This window comes from Brassica napus, chromosome C2 (assembly GCF_020379485.1).
Source record: "Brassica napus cultivar Da-Ae chromosome C2, Da-Ae, whole genome shotgun sequence".
Classification (NCBI taxonomy): Eukaryota; Viridiplantae; Streptophyta; class Magnoliopsida; order Brassicales; family Brassicaceae; genus Brassica; species Brassica napus.
In genome coordinates this window covers 54,951,659-54,972,955 of record NC_063445.1, presented here as the reverse complement: position 1 = coordinate 54,972,955, position 21,297 = coordinate 54,951,659, and the positions used below count along the sequence as shown (strand labels likewise).

At 35.5% G+C, this 21,297-nt stretch overlaps 4 protein-coding genes across 7 annotated transcripts; 2 read left to right on the top strand and 2 right to left on the bottom strand.

Moving 5' to 3' along the window:
- The first annotated feature begins 4,878 nt into the window (after window positions 1-4,878).
- BNAC02G40610D lies at window positions 4,879-6,663 on the top strand. The gene is made up of 5 exons (XM_013822678.3): window positions 4,879-5,375; window positions 5,479-5,578; window positions 5,652-5,751; window positions 5,857-5,933; window positions 6,113-6,663. Exons 1-5 carry the CDS (start codon window positions 5,282-5,284, stop codon window positions 6,366-6,368), a joined length of 627 nt encoding a protein of 208 aa, XP_013678132.2. The 5' UTR covers window positions 4,879-5,281; the 3' UTR covers window positions 6,369-6,663.
- Window positions 6,664-6,984: 321 nt separating this feature from the next.
- On the bottom strand, window positions 6,985-9,409 carry LOC106382642. Of its 2 annotated transcripts, none has more exons than XM_013822676.3 (6): window positions 9,184-9,409; window positions 8,977-9,099; window positions 7,962-8,269; window positions 7,706-7,793; window positions 7,391-7,457; window positions 6,985-7,302 (listed from the first exon to the last, which is right to left on the bottom strand). In XM_013822676.3, the coding sequence occupies exons 2-6, from the start codon at window positions 9,030-9,032 to the stop codon at window positions 7,249-7,251; spliced, it is 573 nt and encodes a 190-aa protein (XP_013678130.1). In that variant the 5' UTR covers window positions 9,033-9,099; window positions 9,184-9,409; the 3' UTR covers window positions 6,985-7,248. The 2 variants fall into 2 exon arrangements, with proteins under 2 accessions (XP_013678130.1, XP_013678131.1); XM_013822677.3 differs by having other exon boundaries at window positions 7,962-8,209.
- Window positions 9,410-11,320: 1,911 nt separating this feature from the next.
- Window positions 11,321-16,021, bottom strand: LOC106382639 (phospholipase D alpha 3-like). 3 transcript variants are annotated; one of them, XM_048748318.1, is made up of 5 exons: window positions 15,857-16,021; window positions 15,637-15,750; window positions 13,692-14,904; window positions 12,492-13,199; window positions 11,321-11,892 (listed from the first exon to the last, which is right to left on the bottom strand). In XM_048748318.1, exons 2-5 carry the CDS (start codon window positions 15,736-15,738, stop codon window positions 11,447-11,449), a joined length of 2,469 nt encoding a protein of 822 aa, XP_048604275.1. In that variant the 5' UTR covers window positions 15,739-15,750; window positions 15,857-16,021; the 3' UTR covers window positions 11,321-11,446. The 3 variants fall into 3 exon arrangements, with proteins under 3 accessions (XP_048604275.1, XP_048604274.1, XP_048604276.1); XM_048748317.1 differs by having other exon boundaries at window positions 15,637-15,757; window positions 15,857-15,987; XM_048748319.1 differs by having other exon boundaries at window positions 15,834-15,908.
- A 124-nt stretch (window positions 16,022-16,145) lies between these two features.
- LOC106382640 (probable sugar phosphate/phosphate translocator At5g25400) lies at window positions 16,146-18,629 on the top strand. Its single transcript, XM_013822674.3, has one exon. It carries the CDS (start codon window positions 17,091-17,093, stop codon window positions 18,129-18,131), a length of 1,041 nt encoding a protein of 346 aa, XP_013678128.2. The 5' UTR covers window positions 16,146-17,090; the 3' UTR covers window positions 18,132-18,629.
- The last annotated feature ends 2,668 nt before the right edge of the window (window positions 18,630-21,297 follow it).

The window sequence follows — 21,297 nt, the reverse complement described above, 5'->3', positions numbered from 1 at the left end:
GTACAACTACTATATTTTGTATTGTAAAAAAATTTATATGTCTATTTTATTAAATTAAACACTCGTGCGGATGCACGGATCAAACTCTAGTTACGATATTAAAGTTGATATCTAATTTTCAACGAGATTTTCCTCCTTATTTTCCGAATTCTTTATTAAATAAGTTTTTAACTAATGGGCCAAATCAGTAACAACAATTATAATTATTTAATGGATCATAACGTCTAACAATTGGGGCATGTTTAAATTTTGGTATTTAACAAACAATTGTCTAATTATACGATATATATGTCAAAATATAAAACACATGTATATTATATTCATATGTTGTATTATAAAAAATCATATATATAAGAAAAAAAGAATACCCATAAAACATATATTAAATGATATAATCTACTCTCAGTTACTTAAATTTGACCAAATATTTAAAAAATATATTAAACTATCTCATATGTTTTTCGTCCAAACTTATATCTTAAAAGTAATTCCATAAAATATTTGTGCCAAATATGTTAATAATATATTTTAAATAAAATAAAATATTTTTATATCAAAATATTAAACTACAAACGAAACATCTAACATTAGAAGAAAAAAACACCATATACAACATTGAAAATTTAAGCACAGAAAAAAACACCATGTGCAAAGATATTTTGTAACAACATCACTATTCAATATATCTATAAAAAAAATATTATGTACAAGTCAATAACATAGAAATATTATATCAATATATAATATACCACTAAATATTTATAAAAATTAGATAAAACAGTATCCACGCACAACACAGATCCGTATCTAGTTAGAGATCGAAGAAAAGTACAACTAGACATTGGGGTTCATTAGCGCTGATGGCGTCATTTCACAGCTCTGTGATAGTTTTGTTTTCTAATTCCATAGCTATTCATTATTATATTCTGATTTATTTTGTGGTTCTGTACCGCAACTACAAACATTATTTTTTTCTATTTAAGTATTTTGGTTAAATCTCTTTTCAACATTTATATTGTTAGAGCTTTCATATGATATAGGAAAAAAATCAAATCAAATAAAGCAGTGATAATCAAATTTATGAAAAACTGTTAGTATATTGGTGTTCTCTTTTTTATTTATTTTCTTATGCATTGTCTGTTGATTTTCATAAGTTTTGCTTGGTTAATGTGTTTAACAGCAGAAAGATGTGTATAATTGATATATTTTGTTAATATACATGTTTCTTAAGAAAAGCATATGCTTTTATTGTAAAATATTTCCCTTTAATCATACTTAATAACATTTCATATGTTTTATAAATATTTAAAATTTTAAAATATGCATATCTACATCATTCATACTTAAGAAACAACTATTATTTTTATTCTTCCTATTCACATTTTATATTGATAAATAAAATGAACCACTGCATAGCAGGGGCCATAATACTAGTGTACATATAACTAACTACATACAACTAACTATCTTTAAAACAACATAAACAAAAAACTTCATATCCCATGGAAAACAAAGACCTACGTACAAAGCCGGATTTATGTTTCTTAATTTAAAAAAAAAAACATCACGGACAGACAACTAATAAAACACCGAGTACATCCAACGGTTGTTTGTCTCTTTTTTGATATCTCATAATTTTGCTGAGTTTTAGAATCTTATTTTAATTTATTTTGATCATTTAAATTGTATATTAGGTGTATATATTGCATTATTGTGTTTATTTGCATACAACAGGGTTAAAATAATGCATGTCGAAGAAAGTTAGCTGTGAGCAATTATTATAGAGAGATTAACATATCTTCTCTTACAAAACTCTTCCTTGTATTTATTTTAGATACCTACTCGGCGTAAAAAGGCTAAACGACAATGGTTGAGAGAGAAGACAAACCAGAGAAGGAAGAGGTTTGTCTTCACATACTTCAATGATAAAGACACACATGTATCTATCACTCGTTTAAGCAAAACTGATATCTTCTTTCTTGTTAATTTGGAGATGCAGATGGTTGGTAGCACTCTGAAGCCCTCGAAAAGCAGCAGCCAGAAGAAAACGGTGATGTCGTAGGGGATGAAATGGTTCCTGTTGAAGTGAGGCCAGGCCACATTCGCTTCAAGCCGCTCGGTATATAAATAAATCATCACCTAATTTCCTCTCTGCAGAAGGTTCATACATTTTCTTTTGGCTCCTCACAGTTTCTCTTATATGCTTACTTTTCAGATGAAGCCTCCCCTGAAACTGAACCGTATGACTTACCCCTATTTTCATTTCCTTAAGCTTTTGCCCAATCTGAAATATCTATAATGATCATGGCTTGATAATGTAACCATGACGAAGAAGAAAGGGTACAGAGAAGACGGATTTTCCAAACGATATGCTTGGGATTTAAATGAAGATGATACTTATCAGACACAGCCCGTAGAGGCAGTGACACTTGCTAACGGTCTGATAGACTATGAACAGCTTGTGGAGTACACCAAGGTTTGCTTATGGTAGTTACCTTGAGTTGTGTTGTTTATAGATTCAATCAAGATTGTTGTTCTCCTCACTGCTGATCTGTTAATGTTTCAGAAAGGAGATTTTATTGAGTTAACATCATCCTGGAGTCCCGAAGTTTCCTCCTTTCGAGTAAAATTTCTGACTCTCCTTTTTGAGCCAAATGATCAATCAATACCTAAGCCGTTTACGCTATATCTCTCGTGGTAGATAAGCTACTTTATCGTTGAACTTATGTAAATTGCAGAGAATGGAAAAGGGAACCCTTGGGAAGAACTAAGTGAAGCTCTAAGTGCGAAACTGTCTGAAGCCAACAATGGGTGGAACAAGAAAGGGAGTTCAAGTGGAGGCACGTGAATGCATTGCTGAGTTTTTGTTAGGAACTTAGGGTAAAGGAAAATTCGATATTTTTGTATGCATCTAATGGTCCCTGCAAGCAAACGGAACTGAATGGGATTTCACATGACCTCTACACGATGAGTATAGTCATCAATTGCTTCTGTCGGGGTGTCGTAAACTCGGTTTTGCTTTTTCTGTTTTTGGAAAGATGTTGAAGCTTGGCTATGAGCCCGACACAATCACATTCTCTACTTTGATTAACGGGTCATCATCGTTGGATTGAAATATATCTTCCTTTCGAGACAAATCACCAAAGATTCTGACTCTGGTTCCTCCTCTTTGCACCGTGGCTGGTTCGTCCCTCTCCACTCGCCATTAATTTACATTGAGAATCTATGTTTCCTGAAAACTTGCGTCAATATTGGTTAAACTCATTGTGTCGGTATAAAGCTATGATTAAGAGTTTTGAGTTTTTTTTCTCGTCTGACCAATTGATTGATCTGTGACACCTTTGGAGCTAACTGTCTGTGGGTTTAAAAGGATCACTCACTAGTCACTAACTGATGTTTTTTTGGTTCTTTGAACCAACCAGTGTTTTTGTTTTCTGATATTTGGGACTCTTAGGATCAGAACCAGATTCCCTGAGTTGATGTTTGGATAAGTGAGTTGAATTTGGACATCTACTGTGAAACTCAGTGTTGACTTCGTATTGATCCTTAGTTCTAGGTCTCTGAGTGCTCTTTTGGTCTTCTAAGGAAGGTTCTTGGCATCTGTGGATGACTGATGATTTTAGAGCTATTCATCATAATAGCCACTCTTTTAGACATGATCTTTCACTTCCCAATGAATCTAGTTGCTCTCTCCAGAACTTCCCATAGCAGCTAGGTATAAATTGATAGATAAGGTGTTTTTTTTTTTGAAATTCTAGTGATCTACAACTTCTGTTATGTTCACTCTAGTGAAAACCTTATGTAGGAAAAGAGTAATGATTGGGCTTAAAGGACCCAAATCTTCTGTTGGTGTATTCATATTTTTATTGTTAATCTAAGGTACAACCTTAAGCATATTGTTCCTTCTGCTTATTAATTCTCTCGTGTTTCCAACTAACTGTGTCTTTTTTCCCGGTGGGTTGAAAATTGCAGTCTTACTGCTCTCTGCTGTTGTTGTGTGTTGGAGGAATGCTGCTTCTGAGAATGCCTGCCCTTCTATCTGGATCTCTTGTTTTCATCATTTACAGTCACCTCACATGTTCAGTCTAAGACATGCTTATAGCTCTCTCTGTCTTATATATGGACTGTTAATGTTTCTATGTATGTTAATGATGTACCCTCTTTGTTTGAGAGTAGACTAATCGACAACATGGATGAGAAAAAGAAAACAGGTTTCTTGTGTATCTTCTTTGTAGTTTATATATGAAATATCTATACATGTTTAATGAACTTAAACCTTTTGTAGATAAATACTTATTTGAAATATCCACATTTTTGTACAGCTCTTTTTCTTTAGATTCTTAAGTTCAATGAAAACAAAAAAAACTCTAATCGGTTGAAAAGTTTCAGTATACATGTGGATGGTTGATTTTTTTGAATCTCTAATCGGTTGAACAAACTTTGAACACCCAAACGACTACGTTTTGACAATTGACCAAGTATTGTATTTAAATAATTGGTCAATTTTCATTTATCCTTTAAATGTGCATGTATTTTCATAATATTTATCAAATCATATGTTGATGTTTTTTTACAAAATATTAGGAAATAAATTGATGATCAATAGATACCATAACTGAACCATAAAACAATTTCGTTGGCCAGGAAAAAATAACCGAACAGAACCAAAATTTTCTACATACATGACCGAATCACGCGTTACTTTGTTTCACGAGTGCGCCAAATAGTTATAGACAAAGGTGTAGCGAATCATTATTTAAGTTAAGACTTTAAAAGACCTGATTTGGTGAAGTTTTTTGTTCATTTTCAAGATGTTTCTTATATTTAAATTTAATAAATGGTTTTGCTATTAGTCCAAACTCCAAACGCGTACTTTATTAAGGAGACGCCATAGCTTTTGTAATGGCGACTAAATATTACAAGATTCGATATAATTAGCAAAAGGAAAATGCTAAAATTAGTAAGAGAATGATTGAAAGAGAGAAGAAAATCACAAGAAACGCGGCCAACCCTAACTTCTCCAACAAGGAATCTTGGCAATAACAAACAAAACAAAAGAATCGTAAAACCTTCGTCAAGACCAAACTGCATCTGTCTGATTCGAACTCCAAACGAATCAGACAATAGCAAGAGACGGTCCTTCGAATATAAAATCCGATACAAAGATTCACTTGATCATCCCTTCCAAATAAAGTAATCTTTAAACCCTAATCCATAAAAGAGGATGCTAATATCGTGTTACCTAGGGTTTCTTGATTTGCATTGATCTTGTTTCAAGAACATGGGAAGCTTTCGTCGCCGGACTTTTTCATACGATAAACTTCCCACCGGACCCATTAGGCTCTCCGTTCTCAAACTAGATGGCACGTCCTTTGGTAAATGCATCATCATCGTATTATCTTTAACTTTCGTTGTGGTCACTACTTATCAATAGGCGTTGGCTAGCTTCGATTTTTAATCTATATTTACTACGTGAAGATGTTAACGTAACGAGCTCCGCGACCGTTAGGGATCTCAAGCTTGCTATAGAGACGGCCTTCAGCCACGTCCCCAAGAAAGGACCATCCAAGATCTCATGGTACTTTACTTGCATGTTTCTCTCTCATTATGTATTAATGGAAATTTCAGACAAGTGTGGTTACATGGTGAAGGTCACACGTGTGGGGACATTTCTGCTTGTGTTATGGGGGTCAGAAGCTAGTCACCGATACGGAGTGCATCGGAAGTTATGGCATGAAGGACGGTGATGAGGTTTTATGTCTAATCATTCCATCTTTTCATGATACATGTTATAGTTAGGTTTAGGCAGGTGTAAGATTCAGTACATAACAAGACGTTATTACAAATATGTTTCAGGTAAGATTCAAGAACCATGTGTCTGGCAATGCCGTATTGAGCAACGGATACTCTAGGAAATCCAAACAAAATAATTTGTAAGTCTAATTATTTTCGGAGGGTTATTCTTTAATTACGGGTCTACTGGAGTAAAAACAAAAGGTCTAATTCTTTTCTAGCTGGTTCTTGATGAACAATGTGTTTAATTAATACTTTTCATTTGTGACAAATCCACAACTTTTTGATTCTTAACTAAAATATGTTATACTAATAACAGAGAGAGGGTAGGACCAAAAATTGAAGCTGAAGAAGTGAATAGAGTGGAGGAGATAGATCACGGCTCTTGGGATGATCTTGAGAAAGGAAGCTTAGTGAGGTACGAGGATGGTGACATGGAAGCTTCTCCAGAAGACAACAGGACTAGTCTAACCACTGTCCATGGTTGCTGCTTTGCTTTTGGTCTGAAGGAGCTTCTTGGGTTTGGCAATGACAAAAGCTATTACTCTTTGAGAGATACTTGGAGAGACGACTGAATGATTCCTTTTTTTTTGGTTTTCTATTGGTAAGAGTTTTGGTCGCAGGACACATTTATTTAACTTTTGTAATCACAACAAAACGATCTGACGATCATGTTATATTACAAAGGATAGTATGTTCAGGGAAGCTTCTACAATATTCAGTAGTACAGATTAAACAAAAGTGGAAACAAACATAGCCTTTGGTAGACATGCCTTGCTTTTGTCTGTAATGGCTGAGCAGCCGCCAACAGAAAGAACCTCATGAAGATTCAGGTGGTTGGGAGAAGATGCTAAAGCCTTGATCTCATGATCTGAGACCAGTGTTTGAGATGTCAAAGGTCATTGACTGAGTAGCAGTTCTTGGCCATTGCGACAAGACTTGCATCAGTGATGTTCTTGTCAGCCATCAAGGTTAAGAGACTCCAATGTGCGTCTGTGGCACAGGGGTATTGCAGAGACTGTGTTGTCCGAAACATTGACACATCCGCTCAGATTCACCTTCATTTGACCAACATTGTTGCTCTGAAGCAACTCGAGGACACCTGTATCCGCCACTCCGTTCAATCCACAGAGTTCAGTATCTCTGAAGCTGATGACAGAAAAGAATCAAATCATCTCTAAGAAAAGTACATTTACGGAAGGAAAGATTTACTTGGATTATAAAATATAAACCAATTCTGAGTTTATTACAATAATCAAGTGATTTAACACATCAAAACACACAAACAAAAATATATATGTAAATCAGTATTTACTTTGAAGGTAAAATATCTTAGTTCCTTGAGATTTTAAATACTTTTCAGGAAGCCAAGTTTGATTACACACAAGAACACACACAAGAAGAAGAAGAAGAAAGAGGAGATGAGATTAAGTATATTCTTGAGTTGCAAATCAATCAATCATACAAGCCCTCTTGCTCCCACACATCCACCAGAAAATCCACCATTTCCTGCCCACAACCATTAATCATATATATCAAAATCAGATTTTACAAAAAAAAAAAAGAAATATCTGGAAAGTTGCAGAAAAATGCTTACAGGGAGAGGTATTGGACGAGAGAACCGCTTGTTCATACCCAACAAGCTCTCATACGTTGCATTCCAGCTGAATAAATCATCAAATTTATTAACTCATGGTGAGGTATGGTTACAAAAGCAGTTGATCAATATGCCTATTAGTGAAACTAAATCAACTTTTTTCAATATTTGATTCTTGTTGTTGATAAAATTAAGTGAAGAACTACATTCATAACGGATTAAGTGAAGAACTACATTCATGGGGTGCAATTTACCTTAATTTTTAATTTAATTCTAATGCATGACAGAGGAAAAAGAAAGCTAACTTTCACCAACCTTATTGTAGGTTCTCGAACTTTGGCCTTTGATTGAGAAGATCCATTTGCAAGCCACTGTTGTCTAGTTTGCAACCAGAGGTTCAATCCTAACAAGAAAGAAACATCAGACACAACATTTCTCTAAGGTAAAACAACACCACTGAAGAACAAGAATGAGAATAAACAGAGAAGAGAACCATAAAGGTACTAAAACAAAAGCAATCCGAAAAGTCTGAAGCACTAATACACCAGAGAAGTTGAAATTTAAAACTAACCATTGTTAGCAAATTCATTGGGGTTGCTACTACTTGCAGAAGTAGCAGTGTTGTTAGTGAAGCTGATAGAAGAAACGCTTCTCTGTGACTGCATTGTGCTGTTGTTATCCATCTCGCAGGTGCTCGTGTTCCAGAAGTCGTCCGACACGCTTGGCTTCTTCACTAGACGACCTTGAATCCTTAACCCTTTAGACGGCTCATCCACTGCAACTATAAGCGGTGGTTTATTGCAGCATCCAAAACAACCTCTGTACTGCCATAAAACAAAAACGCCAGTGAGAAGAGAAGTGCAGAAAACGTGTGGAGACCTGTTCTTGAAATCAAGAGAAAATGCAAAAAGATCAGGGATTTGAATTTGGAAGACTCTTTGTTAGAAAATAACACAAGGATAAAAGTAGAGAATTATTCATGTCACATGTATATCCATCTAGAGATTATGAAGTGAAGTTTCACTAATGATCTTTAATCATATTCAGATAAAAAACTAAAACTTGAGAGATGCTTTGAATCCATATTGTTTGCTTAAAATGCAAGCAACAACCATATACTATATGCACAGTTACCATAAAGAGAGATAGAGCAGTAGCTAACCTAACCTTCAAAAACAAGGAAACAACATAGCCACAAGATCTCAAAAGATGATTGGGTCAAATTCAGATACTTAAAAGTTCAAAACTTTACTCCAATTCTCACAGGATTCCTCTTCCTTTCTCACTCATACATACAAAGGGAGAAAACTACATCAAACAAAACTAAAACTTGAGAAATGATTTGAATCCATGTTTTTGCTTAAAATGCAAGCAACAACCATATACTATATGCACAGTTTCATTACAGAGAGATAGAGAAGTAACCTAACCTACAAATACAAGGAAACAACATAGCCACAAGATCTCAAAAGATGATGGGTCAAACTCAGAAACTTAAAAGTTCAAAACTTTACTCCAATTCTCACAAGATTTACACAAAGAGGTAACACAAACACAAGAGAAAGGGAAGAAGGATCCAGACTCACCCCATGCAACCAAGTAACTGGTAGATCCAAGAGGGAATATATTCACGGATATGCATCTACAGCAACCAAAGTAACGACCTTCTTATCAACACTCTGATCCCTGGTAAGAGTAGTCTCACTGTCCTGCAAGTTTCAAGATCCAATTTTTTTTACTTTTTTGCTAAAAATCAATCACTGAATTCGAATAAAAATAAAGGAAAAACTAACCTCAGAAATGGCATATTCGGGGAAAATTGGGATTAGGGTTTTGTTCAGCCACCCCCCGAGCAGCTTTGATTGATTGATTCAAGAATTCAAGAATTCAAGAACAGAGCGTCTTCTTTTTCTTCTTTATTCGACTTTTCTTTCTCTCCTGCAACTTGTGTGTGGTGGTTCTGCAACTCCTCCAAAAAGAAGGAATAGAAAAATTCCGTTTATTTTACAAATAATCAGTTATTCCTTATAAATATAACTAACTATTAATTTTATAATAAATAAATAAATAATTTAAAATAAAAATCTATCTACCATTTAGATAAATAATCATAAATGTCTCTGCTACCATTTCATAATTTTACTAGATTCTGACCCACCCTTTGAAAGGACGGATATATTTTTTGTTTTAATTTTTTTTAGAAATTTAATTTTAATATTTGTGTTTTTCTTTTTAATCATATTTGTCTTTTTTTCTTTATAATCATATTTATGTATAAATCTTAATCAAAATCTATTTGATAAAATAATAGCAATTTAAAAGTTGATTCAGCATACGTTTGGTTCTTTTCAATCATATGCATGTATACTCGTTTCTTTGTAATCATATTTGTTTGTTTTAGATCTTGACCTGCGAGTATAATATTGGTTTGTATTTTTTTTATGTTTCTATAAATATATAACATTTTTCTGTAATTTAAAAGATACCCATGCTATATCACCTATTTAAAAGATTTAGGAGTCGACTATATATTTAAGTTAATGAAAATCTTGAAATTTTTAAGTAACACGTATCAGTTTAAAAATACTTCGATTTATCAAGTTTTTGGACTTTTTTTTGTTGCCAACTCGATATTTTAGTTATGTATATACAGTGAAACCTCTATAAATTAATAATGTTGGGACTATACCAAAACTATAATTTTTTTATTAATTTATAGAGATATTAATTTATCGATATATTAATTGAACTAAAAACTCAATTTGAGTCTATAAAATTATATTATTTTATAGAGATTTTTAGTGTATATTAATTTATATAGTATTGATTTAAAGATGTTATGCTGTATTCTAAAAGTTGGTAGTAGTTTTCACTAAACATAAAAACTGCTATGTTTATAGATATGTAATAGATATTGGTGATTTTCATTAAATAAATTGTTTACATATTTTATACTTAAACCTACTAAACTCAACCATTAAGTCAACTGTCATTATTAAAAAGTGTAGATCGTAATAGTATATTAAAATATTATTAGGTGAAAAAATAAAACATAAACTTCATAAACGCATTAGAACTCTAGTCAAAAGAAAGTAATATGTCATAAACCGTGAACTAATATATGTATTCTATTTTCCTATGTTATTTATCAAGTGTTAATATCAAAATACGATGAGGAAATAATTAATTAAGAAAAGTGGTTTCCTAGAATTATGAAATTAAAATGAAACTGTCGGCTGTTAGTTTATTGAGAGAAATAGGTCCCTAGAATCATGAAATTAAGAATGAGGTTAATATTAGTAAAATAATAAAAGAGATTTTAAAAATAATAGGTGGACTAAACCTATATCAATAGGTCATGTTCCTAATTTAATAGTATTGATTAGAACTATAAAATTTTAGATTAGAAGAAAGATTATGGTATATCTTCTTTTTGTCAACAAATAGTGGTATATCTAAAACTAAAAATTTACTTGTTAAAAAATGTAATTTAAAAGCACTGATAAGTATAGAAAAGAAAGAGATTCGTGCATGTGAGAGCCATTGTGATTACTGATTAGGAATACCTTTTTATGTTCGTCTTTTCAAAAAAAAAAAACATTTTTATGTTCTGTCAACGTACTTTTTTTTTCCTTTTGTTATTGTCATGATTTTTATATTATAAATTAGAGAATTTCCAAGCTAATGTATATAATCCTCTCGAGGAGAGGACGTTGTTTGGTTCCTTTTTGATTGATTAGTGAATAGCAAAACAATTTGAGAATGTACAAAAAAAAAACATTAATGAGTGAACATGGATGGTATTTTTGTCGGCAGTGTCAATGGATAAGTTGAATTATGTCGCCATCTCAGTTATTGATAATGTGAAAAAAAAGTTTGAAGAGTTTTCGTTTGTTGTTGTTATCCATAAGTTTGATTAAAAAGGGTTTATGAACGGTCTAGACTGTTTTCCACATTAAACTCTTTTTTCGTCTCAAATTTATTTAAACTAGACTTGATTAACACAACCGAAATTACAAATTCTGCATATAGTATGCGATGCAAGTGTTACATCACTTAAGTAGTGAGGATGGGAGGGAGATAATTAGATTTTTCACCGAAAACCTTTGCGTTTGTATCAGGAAACAATTCAGCCCCAGCAAGATTTGTTACCTCCCCGTTGGTACCAATGCTAATCGGATAACTAAGTAAGTGCCCCGGTAGATCATGATCTCGAGGGTACACTTGTGCTGAGTATAGTCCCCATAGCTCGTCTGCCTTTGCATTGACCATTCTTATGCACTCTTCGCTTTCAGGGAACATGAATGGATTGGTTATAACCCGTAGATGTTCAAGCCACAGTGATATCCTAAAGCTGAAAACTTGACCCGTTGGCTTCATTTGATTGGTAGTTATCAAATGGTTAGGTTGGTATGCTCCCATTGCGATCTCTGAGTCACGACCTCCATCCATAGACCTTTGGTTAATATTTGCTGATCCTATTATTATGTATTCATCATCAACTGCATAGAGATAGGAAGTTAGAAACTGTATATGTTATGAGAACTTAATAATTATTCTGAATAGCTTGTTTAAGGCTTGGCTTTGATGGGTTCATGTAGGCCTGGGAATTTTTGTCTGAACCAAACCACAATTTTTTGGTTTCCGGTTCAGTTTTGGTTATAAATTCGGTTCGATTTGGTAGATTAAAAATAATGTTGGTTAAAAAATCGGTTATTTCAGTTTTTTTTTTCATAAAAAATATAATCAAAGGTTACCACCTCTAACGAAAAATCTGAACCAAACTAACCAAATATCGAATCGAACTAACCGAAATCAACCACTCAAATTCTTTACAAAATTTAACCAAAATCTGACCGAAATAAAAAAAATTCAATTAAGTTTGGTAAGATTTTCAAAAACCAAACTAATCGAATACCAAACCAACCAAACTTTAGGTTTAAATTCAAAAAATTATGTGGAACCAAACTAAATCAAACTAACCAAACCGAATGACCATATTAACCGCACCGGGAGGCCTAGGTTCATGGGCTTTTGGCCCACTCCAAAACCTAAGTTCGATACTAAATTTCCTTGTCATGCAAGGTAGATTTTGACTTACCAATCATCATTTTAGAATGGACATAGATCATGAACCGACGAGATTCTTGAGCTCTTGCGTAATCAGAATTGGCCGCTGGTTTCTCCGGAGGCGAGTATTCACCCGCCTTGTTAACTTCCCGGTTCCCAAGGCAGAAAAACGTTAAGTAGTCTCTAGGGTTTGCATCTAAACCTTTCTTCCTAAGAGCAATGACGATATCAGTATACATCATCTCCATTGTTCTCCTTTGCCAATCTAGTATTGCTTGAACCGAAGCAGAACCAGGTTTCCCTTCAGGCCACAACGGTATCACAACATACACTGAAAATCTCTCCCCTGCCTCGATTTTGCTCACAATCTTGAGGGAAATCTCTTTGGGAATAAGGTGTAAAGCGTTGATCTCGTTTATATTAACGTCTCTTGAACTCCATCCAAAGGAGCTTCCTAGGAAGTATTGGTTCTCAATGTAGATAAAGTGTTTGGCTCTCCTTATGGCGTTAATGTAAGCGTCTTGTATGCTTCTTTCAATGACGTTATTTTTTCCCGTGATAAGTCCTACGCTGGAAGCTTCACGAGGATCCTCTGGGAATCCTAGAACCGCACCATCATCTATCGACCGGAAAATTTGGACCGTCCAACCTTCAACATCGTCGGATTTTACAAATGGTAGTGGCGGAACCGTGATCTCTGAGAGCCGTTCCATTGATACTAAGTACCTTCTACCACTACCTGTAAACAAACAAAATTAGTATATAATGAAACTAACGATTAAATGCTTTGAGTTTCTAGGAATGATTGTTTTAAGACTTTGATTGTTTAATTCCATGAGTTTCTAAGCCATTAAATTTAATGTGAATGGCCTTTAAAAAATAATTCATGAGTTTGTAATCTACATGCAACTAGTTTTCACTTTTTTTGTTTTTTGACATCAACTACTTTTCACATTAAAAATAGAAAAAGATCATAAGATATATTCTCTTAGAATAATTTGCAAACACCAAATTCAAACAAAGCCTTTTTAGGTAAATAATTCAAATAAATCCTTTTTCCTTCCGCTATAATAATTTAAAACATAACAACTATTTAAAGTTTTAAATGGTGTAGATATATTTGAAGAAAGTCATGTAAACTTTATAACTTGTTTTTTTTTTTTGGTAAAGTTGTTATAAGATGTAACTGGAAAAACAAACTGTTGAAGCCTAGTTTACTTTGTTTCAATACCTTGTTTCATCCATCTCTGTTCAAAATTGTACAAAACATCCCACGCCGCAGGACCATCCAGCTTGCAGTGAATATCATGCCAAGGCTCACGTGGACCGCCTTTTTTAATCGATGCACCATCAAAGTTCGGCTGGTGAAAGTCATTAGAATGAAAATTATTCAAAGTACCGAACAAAGGATGCTCCTGAGTATCGTACCTCCCATCACAAAGATCAATCCCTCCAAGAAAACTTACTATCCTTCTCTTAGTTTTCGTCCCCTCCACTTCAGCGTCCACCACAACGGTTTTCTGATGGTGAGTAAACATCGCAGCCACTTCAAACCCTTGAACAAGGCTACTACCGTTATCAGGATTCCGCGGACACAGAACGCAACGCACTTTCGTGTTCTTGAAGTAATTGTAAGTTTCTTGATCATGAGTCATCATTAAACCGTCTCTCTTGAATGCTTCGTTAGACGTTCTATCGTCCCACACAAGCATTAGAACGGTCACGTTCTCTTCTGCTTTCTTCTTCAGTAATTCTCCTAACTTCAGGTTACCTCCTTGTCTTGGCCGTTTAGGATCCCTGATCATTGTTATGTCGGTGTAGACCGACCAACCTGTGATATATATTAAATGTTTTGCGTCCCATATTGCATCAAAAATATCTTCCCAACACCGATGATGACTGTATATCACTTGTCCTCCCGAGAGGGTAATGTCCTGGTAATCTTCGAGGACATGAGCGTCTTGGTAAAGCGTAACCTTGCAACCTTCTCGTTGGTTGAAAAATGCGTTAGGGACTCCTTTGAACGAAGGTATAACGATACCTTTGTTCCAGTTCACGTCATGTGTTACGCTAGTGAACGTCACACGTATATGGATTTTCGAACCTCCTTGGATAGGACTCTTGTGCTCGTCTAAAAGGTCGAGCCATCGGTCTACAGGTTGTCCTGTGATGACTTCGGTGACAGGTAAATAAGCTCGGCCGATTAAATTCGCACTGACCGGTTCATCTTCTTTGACTGTGAATATGATTTTGGAGATTGAATGTGCGGCGTATAGATGAAAAGATTGGAACCATTTAGGATGACGTCTCATCATGGTTCGAGCCACCCTTGCTCTGTCTAGGTCAACGGTTGCGTAGAGATGCCCTCCTAGTAAATCTGTGCATGAGGACGTTAGATTCTTGATTGGGGATTGAATCTTTTTCCCCGCCGGTTCCTTGTTCCCCTATTAATCATTTTGAGTTTTATTTTACAAGGTAATGATTGTCAAAAAAAAAAGTATATATATATAAATAGAGAAAAAGACAAAAATAGCACTAAATCAAGTTTTTATTCCCAAACTAGTACTCAAGGTTAAAAGTCACAAAAATAGCACTTAATGTTTTATCAAAAGTCACAAACTTACGGTTTAGAGTTAAAAGATGGGGTTTAGGATTTAGGGTTTAGAGTTTAGGGTTTAGAGTTTATGGTTTAGGGTTTAGAGTTTAGGGTTTAGAGTTTAAAGTTTAGGGTTTAGAGTTTAGGGTTTAGGGTTTAGGGTTTAGAGTTTAGAGTTGAGAAATGAAGTTTTGGAGATAAGATTTCAAATTTTAAAAAATAAAAAAAATTAAAATTTTCAAAGGATAAACTTAGAAAGGTGCTATTTTGGTCATTTTAGTTTTGGAGTGCTATTTTTGTGATATAAACTTAGAAAGGTGATATTTTGGAGATTTGCCCATATAAATATAAGAAATGAAATTAGATAATATGCAGCTACTAATAAAGACTTCGATAAATTAAAAATAATAATAACCTATACAATCCATTAAATGAATTAAGAAAGATAAATACAATTTTATTGATAAGATAAATTAACGTATCCAATAAAAAATTTAATTAGTTAACATTTTAAAAATATTATGTGATTCACATTTTACGACCACTAATAAATTCGAACTGCAATTATTATCATACATACCGAGCAAGTGCCACATAAACTGAATCTTCCACGTTTATGCAACCTGTCGATCCTGTATATCTTCACTTCAAGAGTCCCATGCAGCAGCAACTGTTCCGCCATATTCTTTTTCACCTGCAAACTATTTGAGTTTAAAATATAGGTTTGGATTATCTCGGGGAAAGTGGATGAATGTTTTTTTTGGATGAGTATGTTACTATAACTAATAATGAAAACAAACCACAAGGAATAAGAATAATCTCCCTTTTGATGATCTTATTTTGCTAAAAGGCTTCTAACCGCCTAGGCAATATAAAGTATGTATACGTAAAGTTAGAATATAAGGACAAAATCCAGTTTGGAAAATGAAACGTTTGGAACAGGATTGTGGATTACTTGAGAAAACTGCATGGGTTTGATTGCTAGAAGAAAGAGGTGAAGTCTTTTTAATGGGGTTTGAGACAATATGTCATCTTAAGTAATCCTTTTCTTGTAGGCCAAACCAAAGACAAGGAAGTCCCAAATGGAATATTCTTCTTTTGGACATTAATCTGACGTATACAACTTATTCCATCTCAATCCATTACTATTCTACATGTCTGTCTACTGAAGAGACCATTAAACACGATATTGTTTATATGAAATAAACCGATATTAATTCGCATAATAGTGGTAACATCCAAGCCATATCTCAAAATGAAAAATTAAATCTGGTCACTAGCTAATGTTACCAGGGGAATGTCAATGATAATGTTAGATTTACTGTTATTTTCTGAATATCTGGAAAATTAGGGGGGGGGGGGTTTAAGGATTATTGGATTTTTTTTTAAATGATCATTGGCTTTTGGAAACAAATAGCAAAAGTAAAAGACACTTGTGAAAGAGAAGTTTTGATTTTATTAATCAAATCACAAAATGCTGAAAAACCTACGCATAAAAATAGTTTTGAAGTAACTAAAGATATTTGGTGCATTTATATTTTATAATAACATACATCATTCTCAAAGAGACTAGTTACTCTTTTCAAACCCCTTTGAGAACTAGATTCTTGTGATTCGAACCTTTAGTCCTACCACGGCAAGAAAGCTTTTAGCACTAGCATGGTTACTATACTATGGATGAAACAAGAAAGCGGCGTAGACAAGACAAATCAATGGAGTTAATTAGGGGAGTGTAATTGCATACAAAATAAGTGTCTGAATCGTTAACTTTTCCCATAATGTGTCTATTACGATAATTAAACTTAAAAAGTGTTAAATTATGCAAATATCTTATAGTTGTATAATCATCTATGAGAATATGAATATTGTTATTCAGTCATTAATTAATAAATAAATATATAAATTGGTAAACACTTCCGTTACATAGTGGAAACGTTATTTCAGGATCTCACCAAACAAACTCTGTGTTCCACCACAACCGCTGTCTCAGTCGCAATAACCACTGTCCGGAGAAAACAATCATATTCAAGAAAAATGGGTAAAGGCGGATCACTAAGCGAAGGCGTGATCAAGAACATCGTCCTCTCCTACACATACGTAGCGATATGGATCTTCCTCAGCTTCACCGTCATCGTCTACAACAAATACATCCTCGACAAGAAAATGTACGACTGGCCTTTCCCTATCTCCCTCACCATGATCCACATGTCCTTTTGCTCAACCCTAGCTTTCCTCCTCATCAAGGTCTTCAACTTCGTCGAGCCTGTCTCCATGTCACGTGACACTTACCTTAGATCCGTTGTTCCCATCGGCGCGTTGTACTCACTCTCACTCTGGCTCTCTAACTCCGCTTACATTTACCTCTCCGTCTCCTTCATACAAATGCTCAAAGCCCTCATGCCCGTCGCGGTCTACTCCATCGGTGTCATGTTTAAGAAGGAAGGTTTTAAGTCGGAGACTATGGTTAACATGTTATCCATCTCCTTTGGTGTCGCCATCGCTGCTTACGGAGAAGCTAGATTTGATGTGTGGGGTGTGGTTCTTCAGCTAGGTGCGGTTGCGTTCGAGGCGACAAGATTGGTTTTGATTCAGATCTTGCTTACCTCTAAAGGAATCACGTTGAATCCTATCACTTCTCTTTACTACGTTGCACCGTGCTGCTTAGGGTTCTTGTTTATCCCTTGGATTGTTGTGGAGTTTCCTGTTCTTAGAGAGACCTCTAGCTTCCATTTTGATTATGTTATTTTCGGGACCAATTCGTTCTGTGCGTTTGCTTTGAATCTTGCTGTGTTCCTTTTGGTGGGGAAGACGTCTGCTTTGACCATGAATGTTGCTGGTGTGGTTAAGGACTGGTTATTGATCGCATTCTCATGGTCGGTTATTAAGGACACTGTGACTCCTATTAATCTTTTTGGTTATGGGATTGCATTCTTGGGCGTTGCGTACTACAATCACGCTAAGTTACAAGCGATGAAAGCTAAAGAGGCTCAGAAGAGTGCTCAGCAGATCGATGAGGAGAGTGGTCGGCTTTTGGAAGAGAAGGAAGGTGGGAGGAAAATTGAGCCAGAGGACTGATTTTGTTTGGTGAAGTTTATGATTTTATTTTATTTTCTTTAACTTACATTTTGTTTGAATAAGAGCTTGAAGGGTTTATAAGTAGATGGAAGACAAGTTTTGGTTTATGATAATGAGACCTAAGTATTGCAAGCTGTCTTACAATTTTCCTTGGTAATGAATCTGAGTTTAGGTTTTGATCTATTTGATAGTATTTGTTTTTGGTTGTTTATGGTTATGTTTTGTGTTATTTATCAACATTTGTCAACTGAGTTTGAGTTCTTATGTTACTGGTTTGGCTAACTATGAATTGTATTATTGCATGAAGCATCCATCCCAGTTTCATTTTAATAGAGACGGTAACAAAAGAGTATGATCCGTTAGGGCCCACTAATAGCATCATTTACCAGAACATTGAAGATTTCTGTAACTAGAAATACTACTCTCAAGACCATGTGGTTCTCAAAATTGAAATCCCTTAGTTAAATTCAATAGAAAGATATGATGAATCTACTATAAACAAATAGAGTGCCTTCCTCTCTCTGTCTCCACCGTATGTTTCTCGGCTTACGGTTTGGGCTAATTTTAAGTTACATAAATATATCACGAACTAGATAAGTTTACTGCTTTGAATATGCAAGTCCTTGGAGCTTGTCGAGGTGACGAGAGCTTGAAGCCTGTCACTGAAGCTGAACGTAATGTTTGTTTCCATGAATGTCATATGCAACTCCTTGGAGCTTGTTTTCAGTTCTCGTTTGGGAAGATCAACAAGAAAGGGACACTAATGTTATGATCTCTTGTAGTCATCAGTCGTATGTGTTGGGGAAAGTCACACGGCGCAGCGGAAATACTAATGGTCGTGTTCACCTGACTTTGTGCGAACCTGTGAGGAAAATACTTCGACGATGGCAAGATATCAAAGTTGCGATAACTAAATGAGACACACAATTTTTACGTGGAAAACCTCCTCGATGTGAGAAGGAAAAACCACGGGACCGTAGTCCACTCAAAAATCCACTATATAAATGGTATGAGTACAACCACGTCCTCCTGTTCAACAGCCTGAACAGAACGAGTCTAGCTACAAAGAGCTATCTCCAACACAAACAACAACAACAAGAGAGCAACACAAAGCTTCAAAACCGGCAGCAACCAAACGACCTCAGCTCACAAAGATTCCGGCTTCCAGAAACTAATCCAACCGTACAAATCTAAGATAAACAAGTCGACAATACCTCTGCCAAATTTCAGCTCAATAAGAGAAGATCTCACCGTTGGATTTACCAAACACCCAAGACTGTCCTGCTGAAGAAATGTGACGACCAGCTTCACTAAAACCCAGACAACAGAATATCCAACCGTTGAAATCCAAATCCCTTCGGTGAATCTCTAACCCACTGACTGAAGAAGCTTCCCACAAAATATCAGCCCGATCAAGTTCTGTTTGATCCTCCAAAACCAGTCTTGAAATAGCCTGACGAGTTTTCTCCTCCTTCTCTCTTCTCTCTCTCTTTTGTCTCTCTCTCTAAACTCTATTATTGTGAGTCTACAGTACAAAGGGTCATGAGAATTATTATTATGTCTCATTCCCACTTGGTTCTCTCCATCTAGGAGGGACCCAACAAACTCCCCCTCCGACTTGATGGAAGAAACAGCCATTCCGGCTATCTCTCGGCATACCTCAAGCTTCCCCCTCGGTAATGACTTCGTCATCATATCAGCTCCATTATCATCCGTATGAACTTTCTCAAGTTCCACTTCCTTAGAAGCAACCACATCACGTATCCAATGATACCTCCTCTGAATGTGTTTTGACATCGAATGAAATGTAGAATTCTTCCCGAGACAAATAGCGCTTTGACTATCACAAAGCAACACATACTTTTCTTGCTTGAAACCGATCTCTTCACAGAAGTTCTTCATCCACAACAGCTCTTTACAAGCTTCAACTGCAGCAATGAACTCTGCCTCAGTGGTAGATAGTGCAACACACTTTTGCAACCTTGACTGCCATGCCACAGCTCCACCCGCAAATGTTACCAAGTAACCCGAAGTAGATTTGCTAGAATCAGCATCTCCCGACATGTCAGAATCAGTGTAACTGACAAGCAATGACTTCTTACCTCCAAATGTAATCTTCAAATTAGAAGTCCCTCTGAGATATCTCAAAATCCACTTCACAGCATTCCAATGTTCTCTTCCCGGATTGGAGAGAAACCTGCTGACAACTCCAACGGCGTAGGCTAAATCCGGTCTTGTACAGACCATGGCATACATCAAACTACCCACTGCAGAAGCATACGGAACCTTCGCCATATCTTCTTCTCCGCATATGTCTTCGGACTTTGTTGACTGCTCAGTCTTAAGTGTGGAGCAAGAGGAGTACTCAACACTTTAGACTTGTCCATGTGAAACCGCTTAAGTACTTTTTCAATGTACTTCTCCTGAGATAAGTGAATCAGCTTCTCACCTCTATCCCGAATAATTCTCATACCAAGAATCTGTTTCGCTGGACCCATATCTTTCATGGCAAAGGACTCACTGACCTGCTCTTTCAACTCCTTAATTATGTCCATGTTCCTGCCCACAATCAACATATCATCGACATACAGCAACAAGATGATAAAATCATCCTCACCGAACACCTTCACAAATACACAATGGTCTGAAACAGTCTCTGCATAACCATGCTCCCCCATAACAGACTTGAACTTCATGTACCACTGCCTTGGTGCTTGCTTTAATCCATAAAGGCTTTTCTTCAAGCGGCAAACCAAATTTTCTTTGCCCTTTTGCACATAGCCTTCCGGTTGTTCCATGTAGATCTCTTCCTCCAAATTACCATGAAGGAAAGCAGTCTTCACGTCCATTTGCTCAACCTCTAGATCAAGGCTCGCTGCCAATCCAAGTACAACCCGAATGGATGACATCTTCACAACAGGAGAAAAGATTTCATCATAATCAATTCCCTTCTTTTGGCTGTAGCCTTTCACAACCAATCTAGCCTTGTGTCGAGGTGGCAAATTTTCATCCTCATGCTTAATTCTGTACACCCACTTATTAAGCAAAGCCTTCTTGCCCTTAGGCAATTCCACCAACTCAAAAGTATGGTTCTCCTCAAAAGAATCCATCTCCTCATCCATGGCTCCAAACCACTTATCCTTGTGTTCATCCTCCAAAGCTTCAT

Coding starts and splice junctions, on each gene's coding strand:
- BNAC02G40610D (XM_013822678.3), top strand. CDS start 5,282: ATGGGAAGCTTTCGTCGCCGGACTTTTTCATACGATAAACTTCCCACC. Junction 5,752..5,856: donor GCATGAAGGACGGTGATGAG/GTTTTATGTCTA, acceptor AATATGTTTCAG/GTAAGATTCAAGAACCATGT. Junction 5,934..6,112: donor AAATCCAAACAAAATAATTT/GTAAGTCTAATT, acceptor TACTAATAACAG/AGAGAGGGTAGGACCAAAAA.
- LOC106382642 (XM_013822676.3), bottom strand. CDS start 9,032: ATGCATATCCGTGAATATATTCCCTCTTGGATCTACCAGTTACTTGGT. Junction 7,794..7,961: donor CAATGAATTTGCTAACAATG/GTTAGTTTTAAA, acceptor CTTTCTTGTTAG/GATTGAACCTCTGGTTGCAA. Junction 7,303..7,390: donor CTCGTCCAATACCTCTCCCT/GTAAGCATTTTT, acceptor GGTTGTGGGCAG/GAAATGGTGGATTTTCTGGT.
- LOC106382639 (XM_048748318.1), bottom strand. CDS start 15,738: ATGGCGGAACAGTTGCTGCTGCATGGGACTCTTGAAGTGAAGATATAC. Junction 14,905..15,636: donor GTTTATGTGGCACTTGCTCG/GTATGTATGATA, acceptor AATGATTAATAG/GGGAACAAGGAACCGGCGGG. Junction 11,893..12,491: donor CCATTCTAAAATGATGATTG/GTAAGTCAAAAT, acceptor ATCTCTATGCAG/TTGATGATGAATACATAATA.
- LOC106382640 (XM_013822674.3), top strand. CDS start 17,091: ATGGGTAAAGGCGGATCACTAAGCGAAGGCGTGATCAAGAACATCGTC.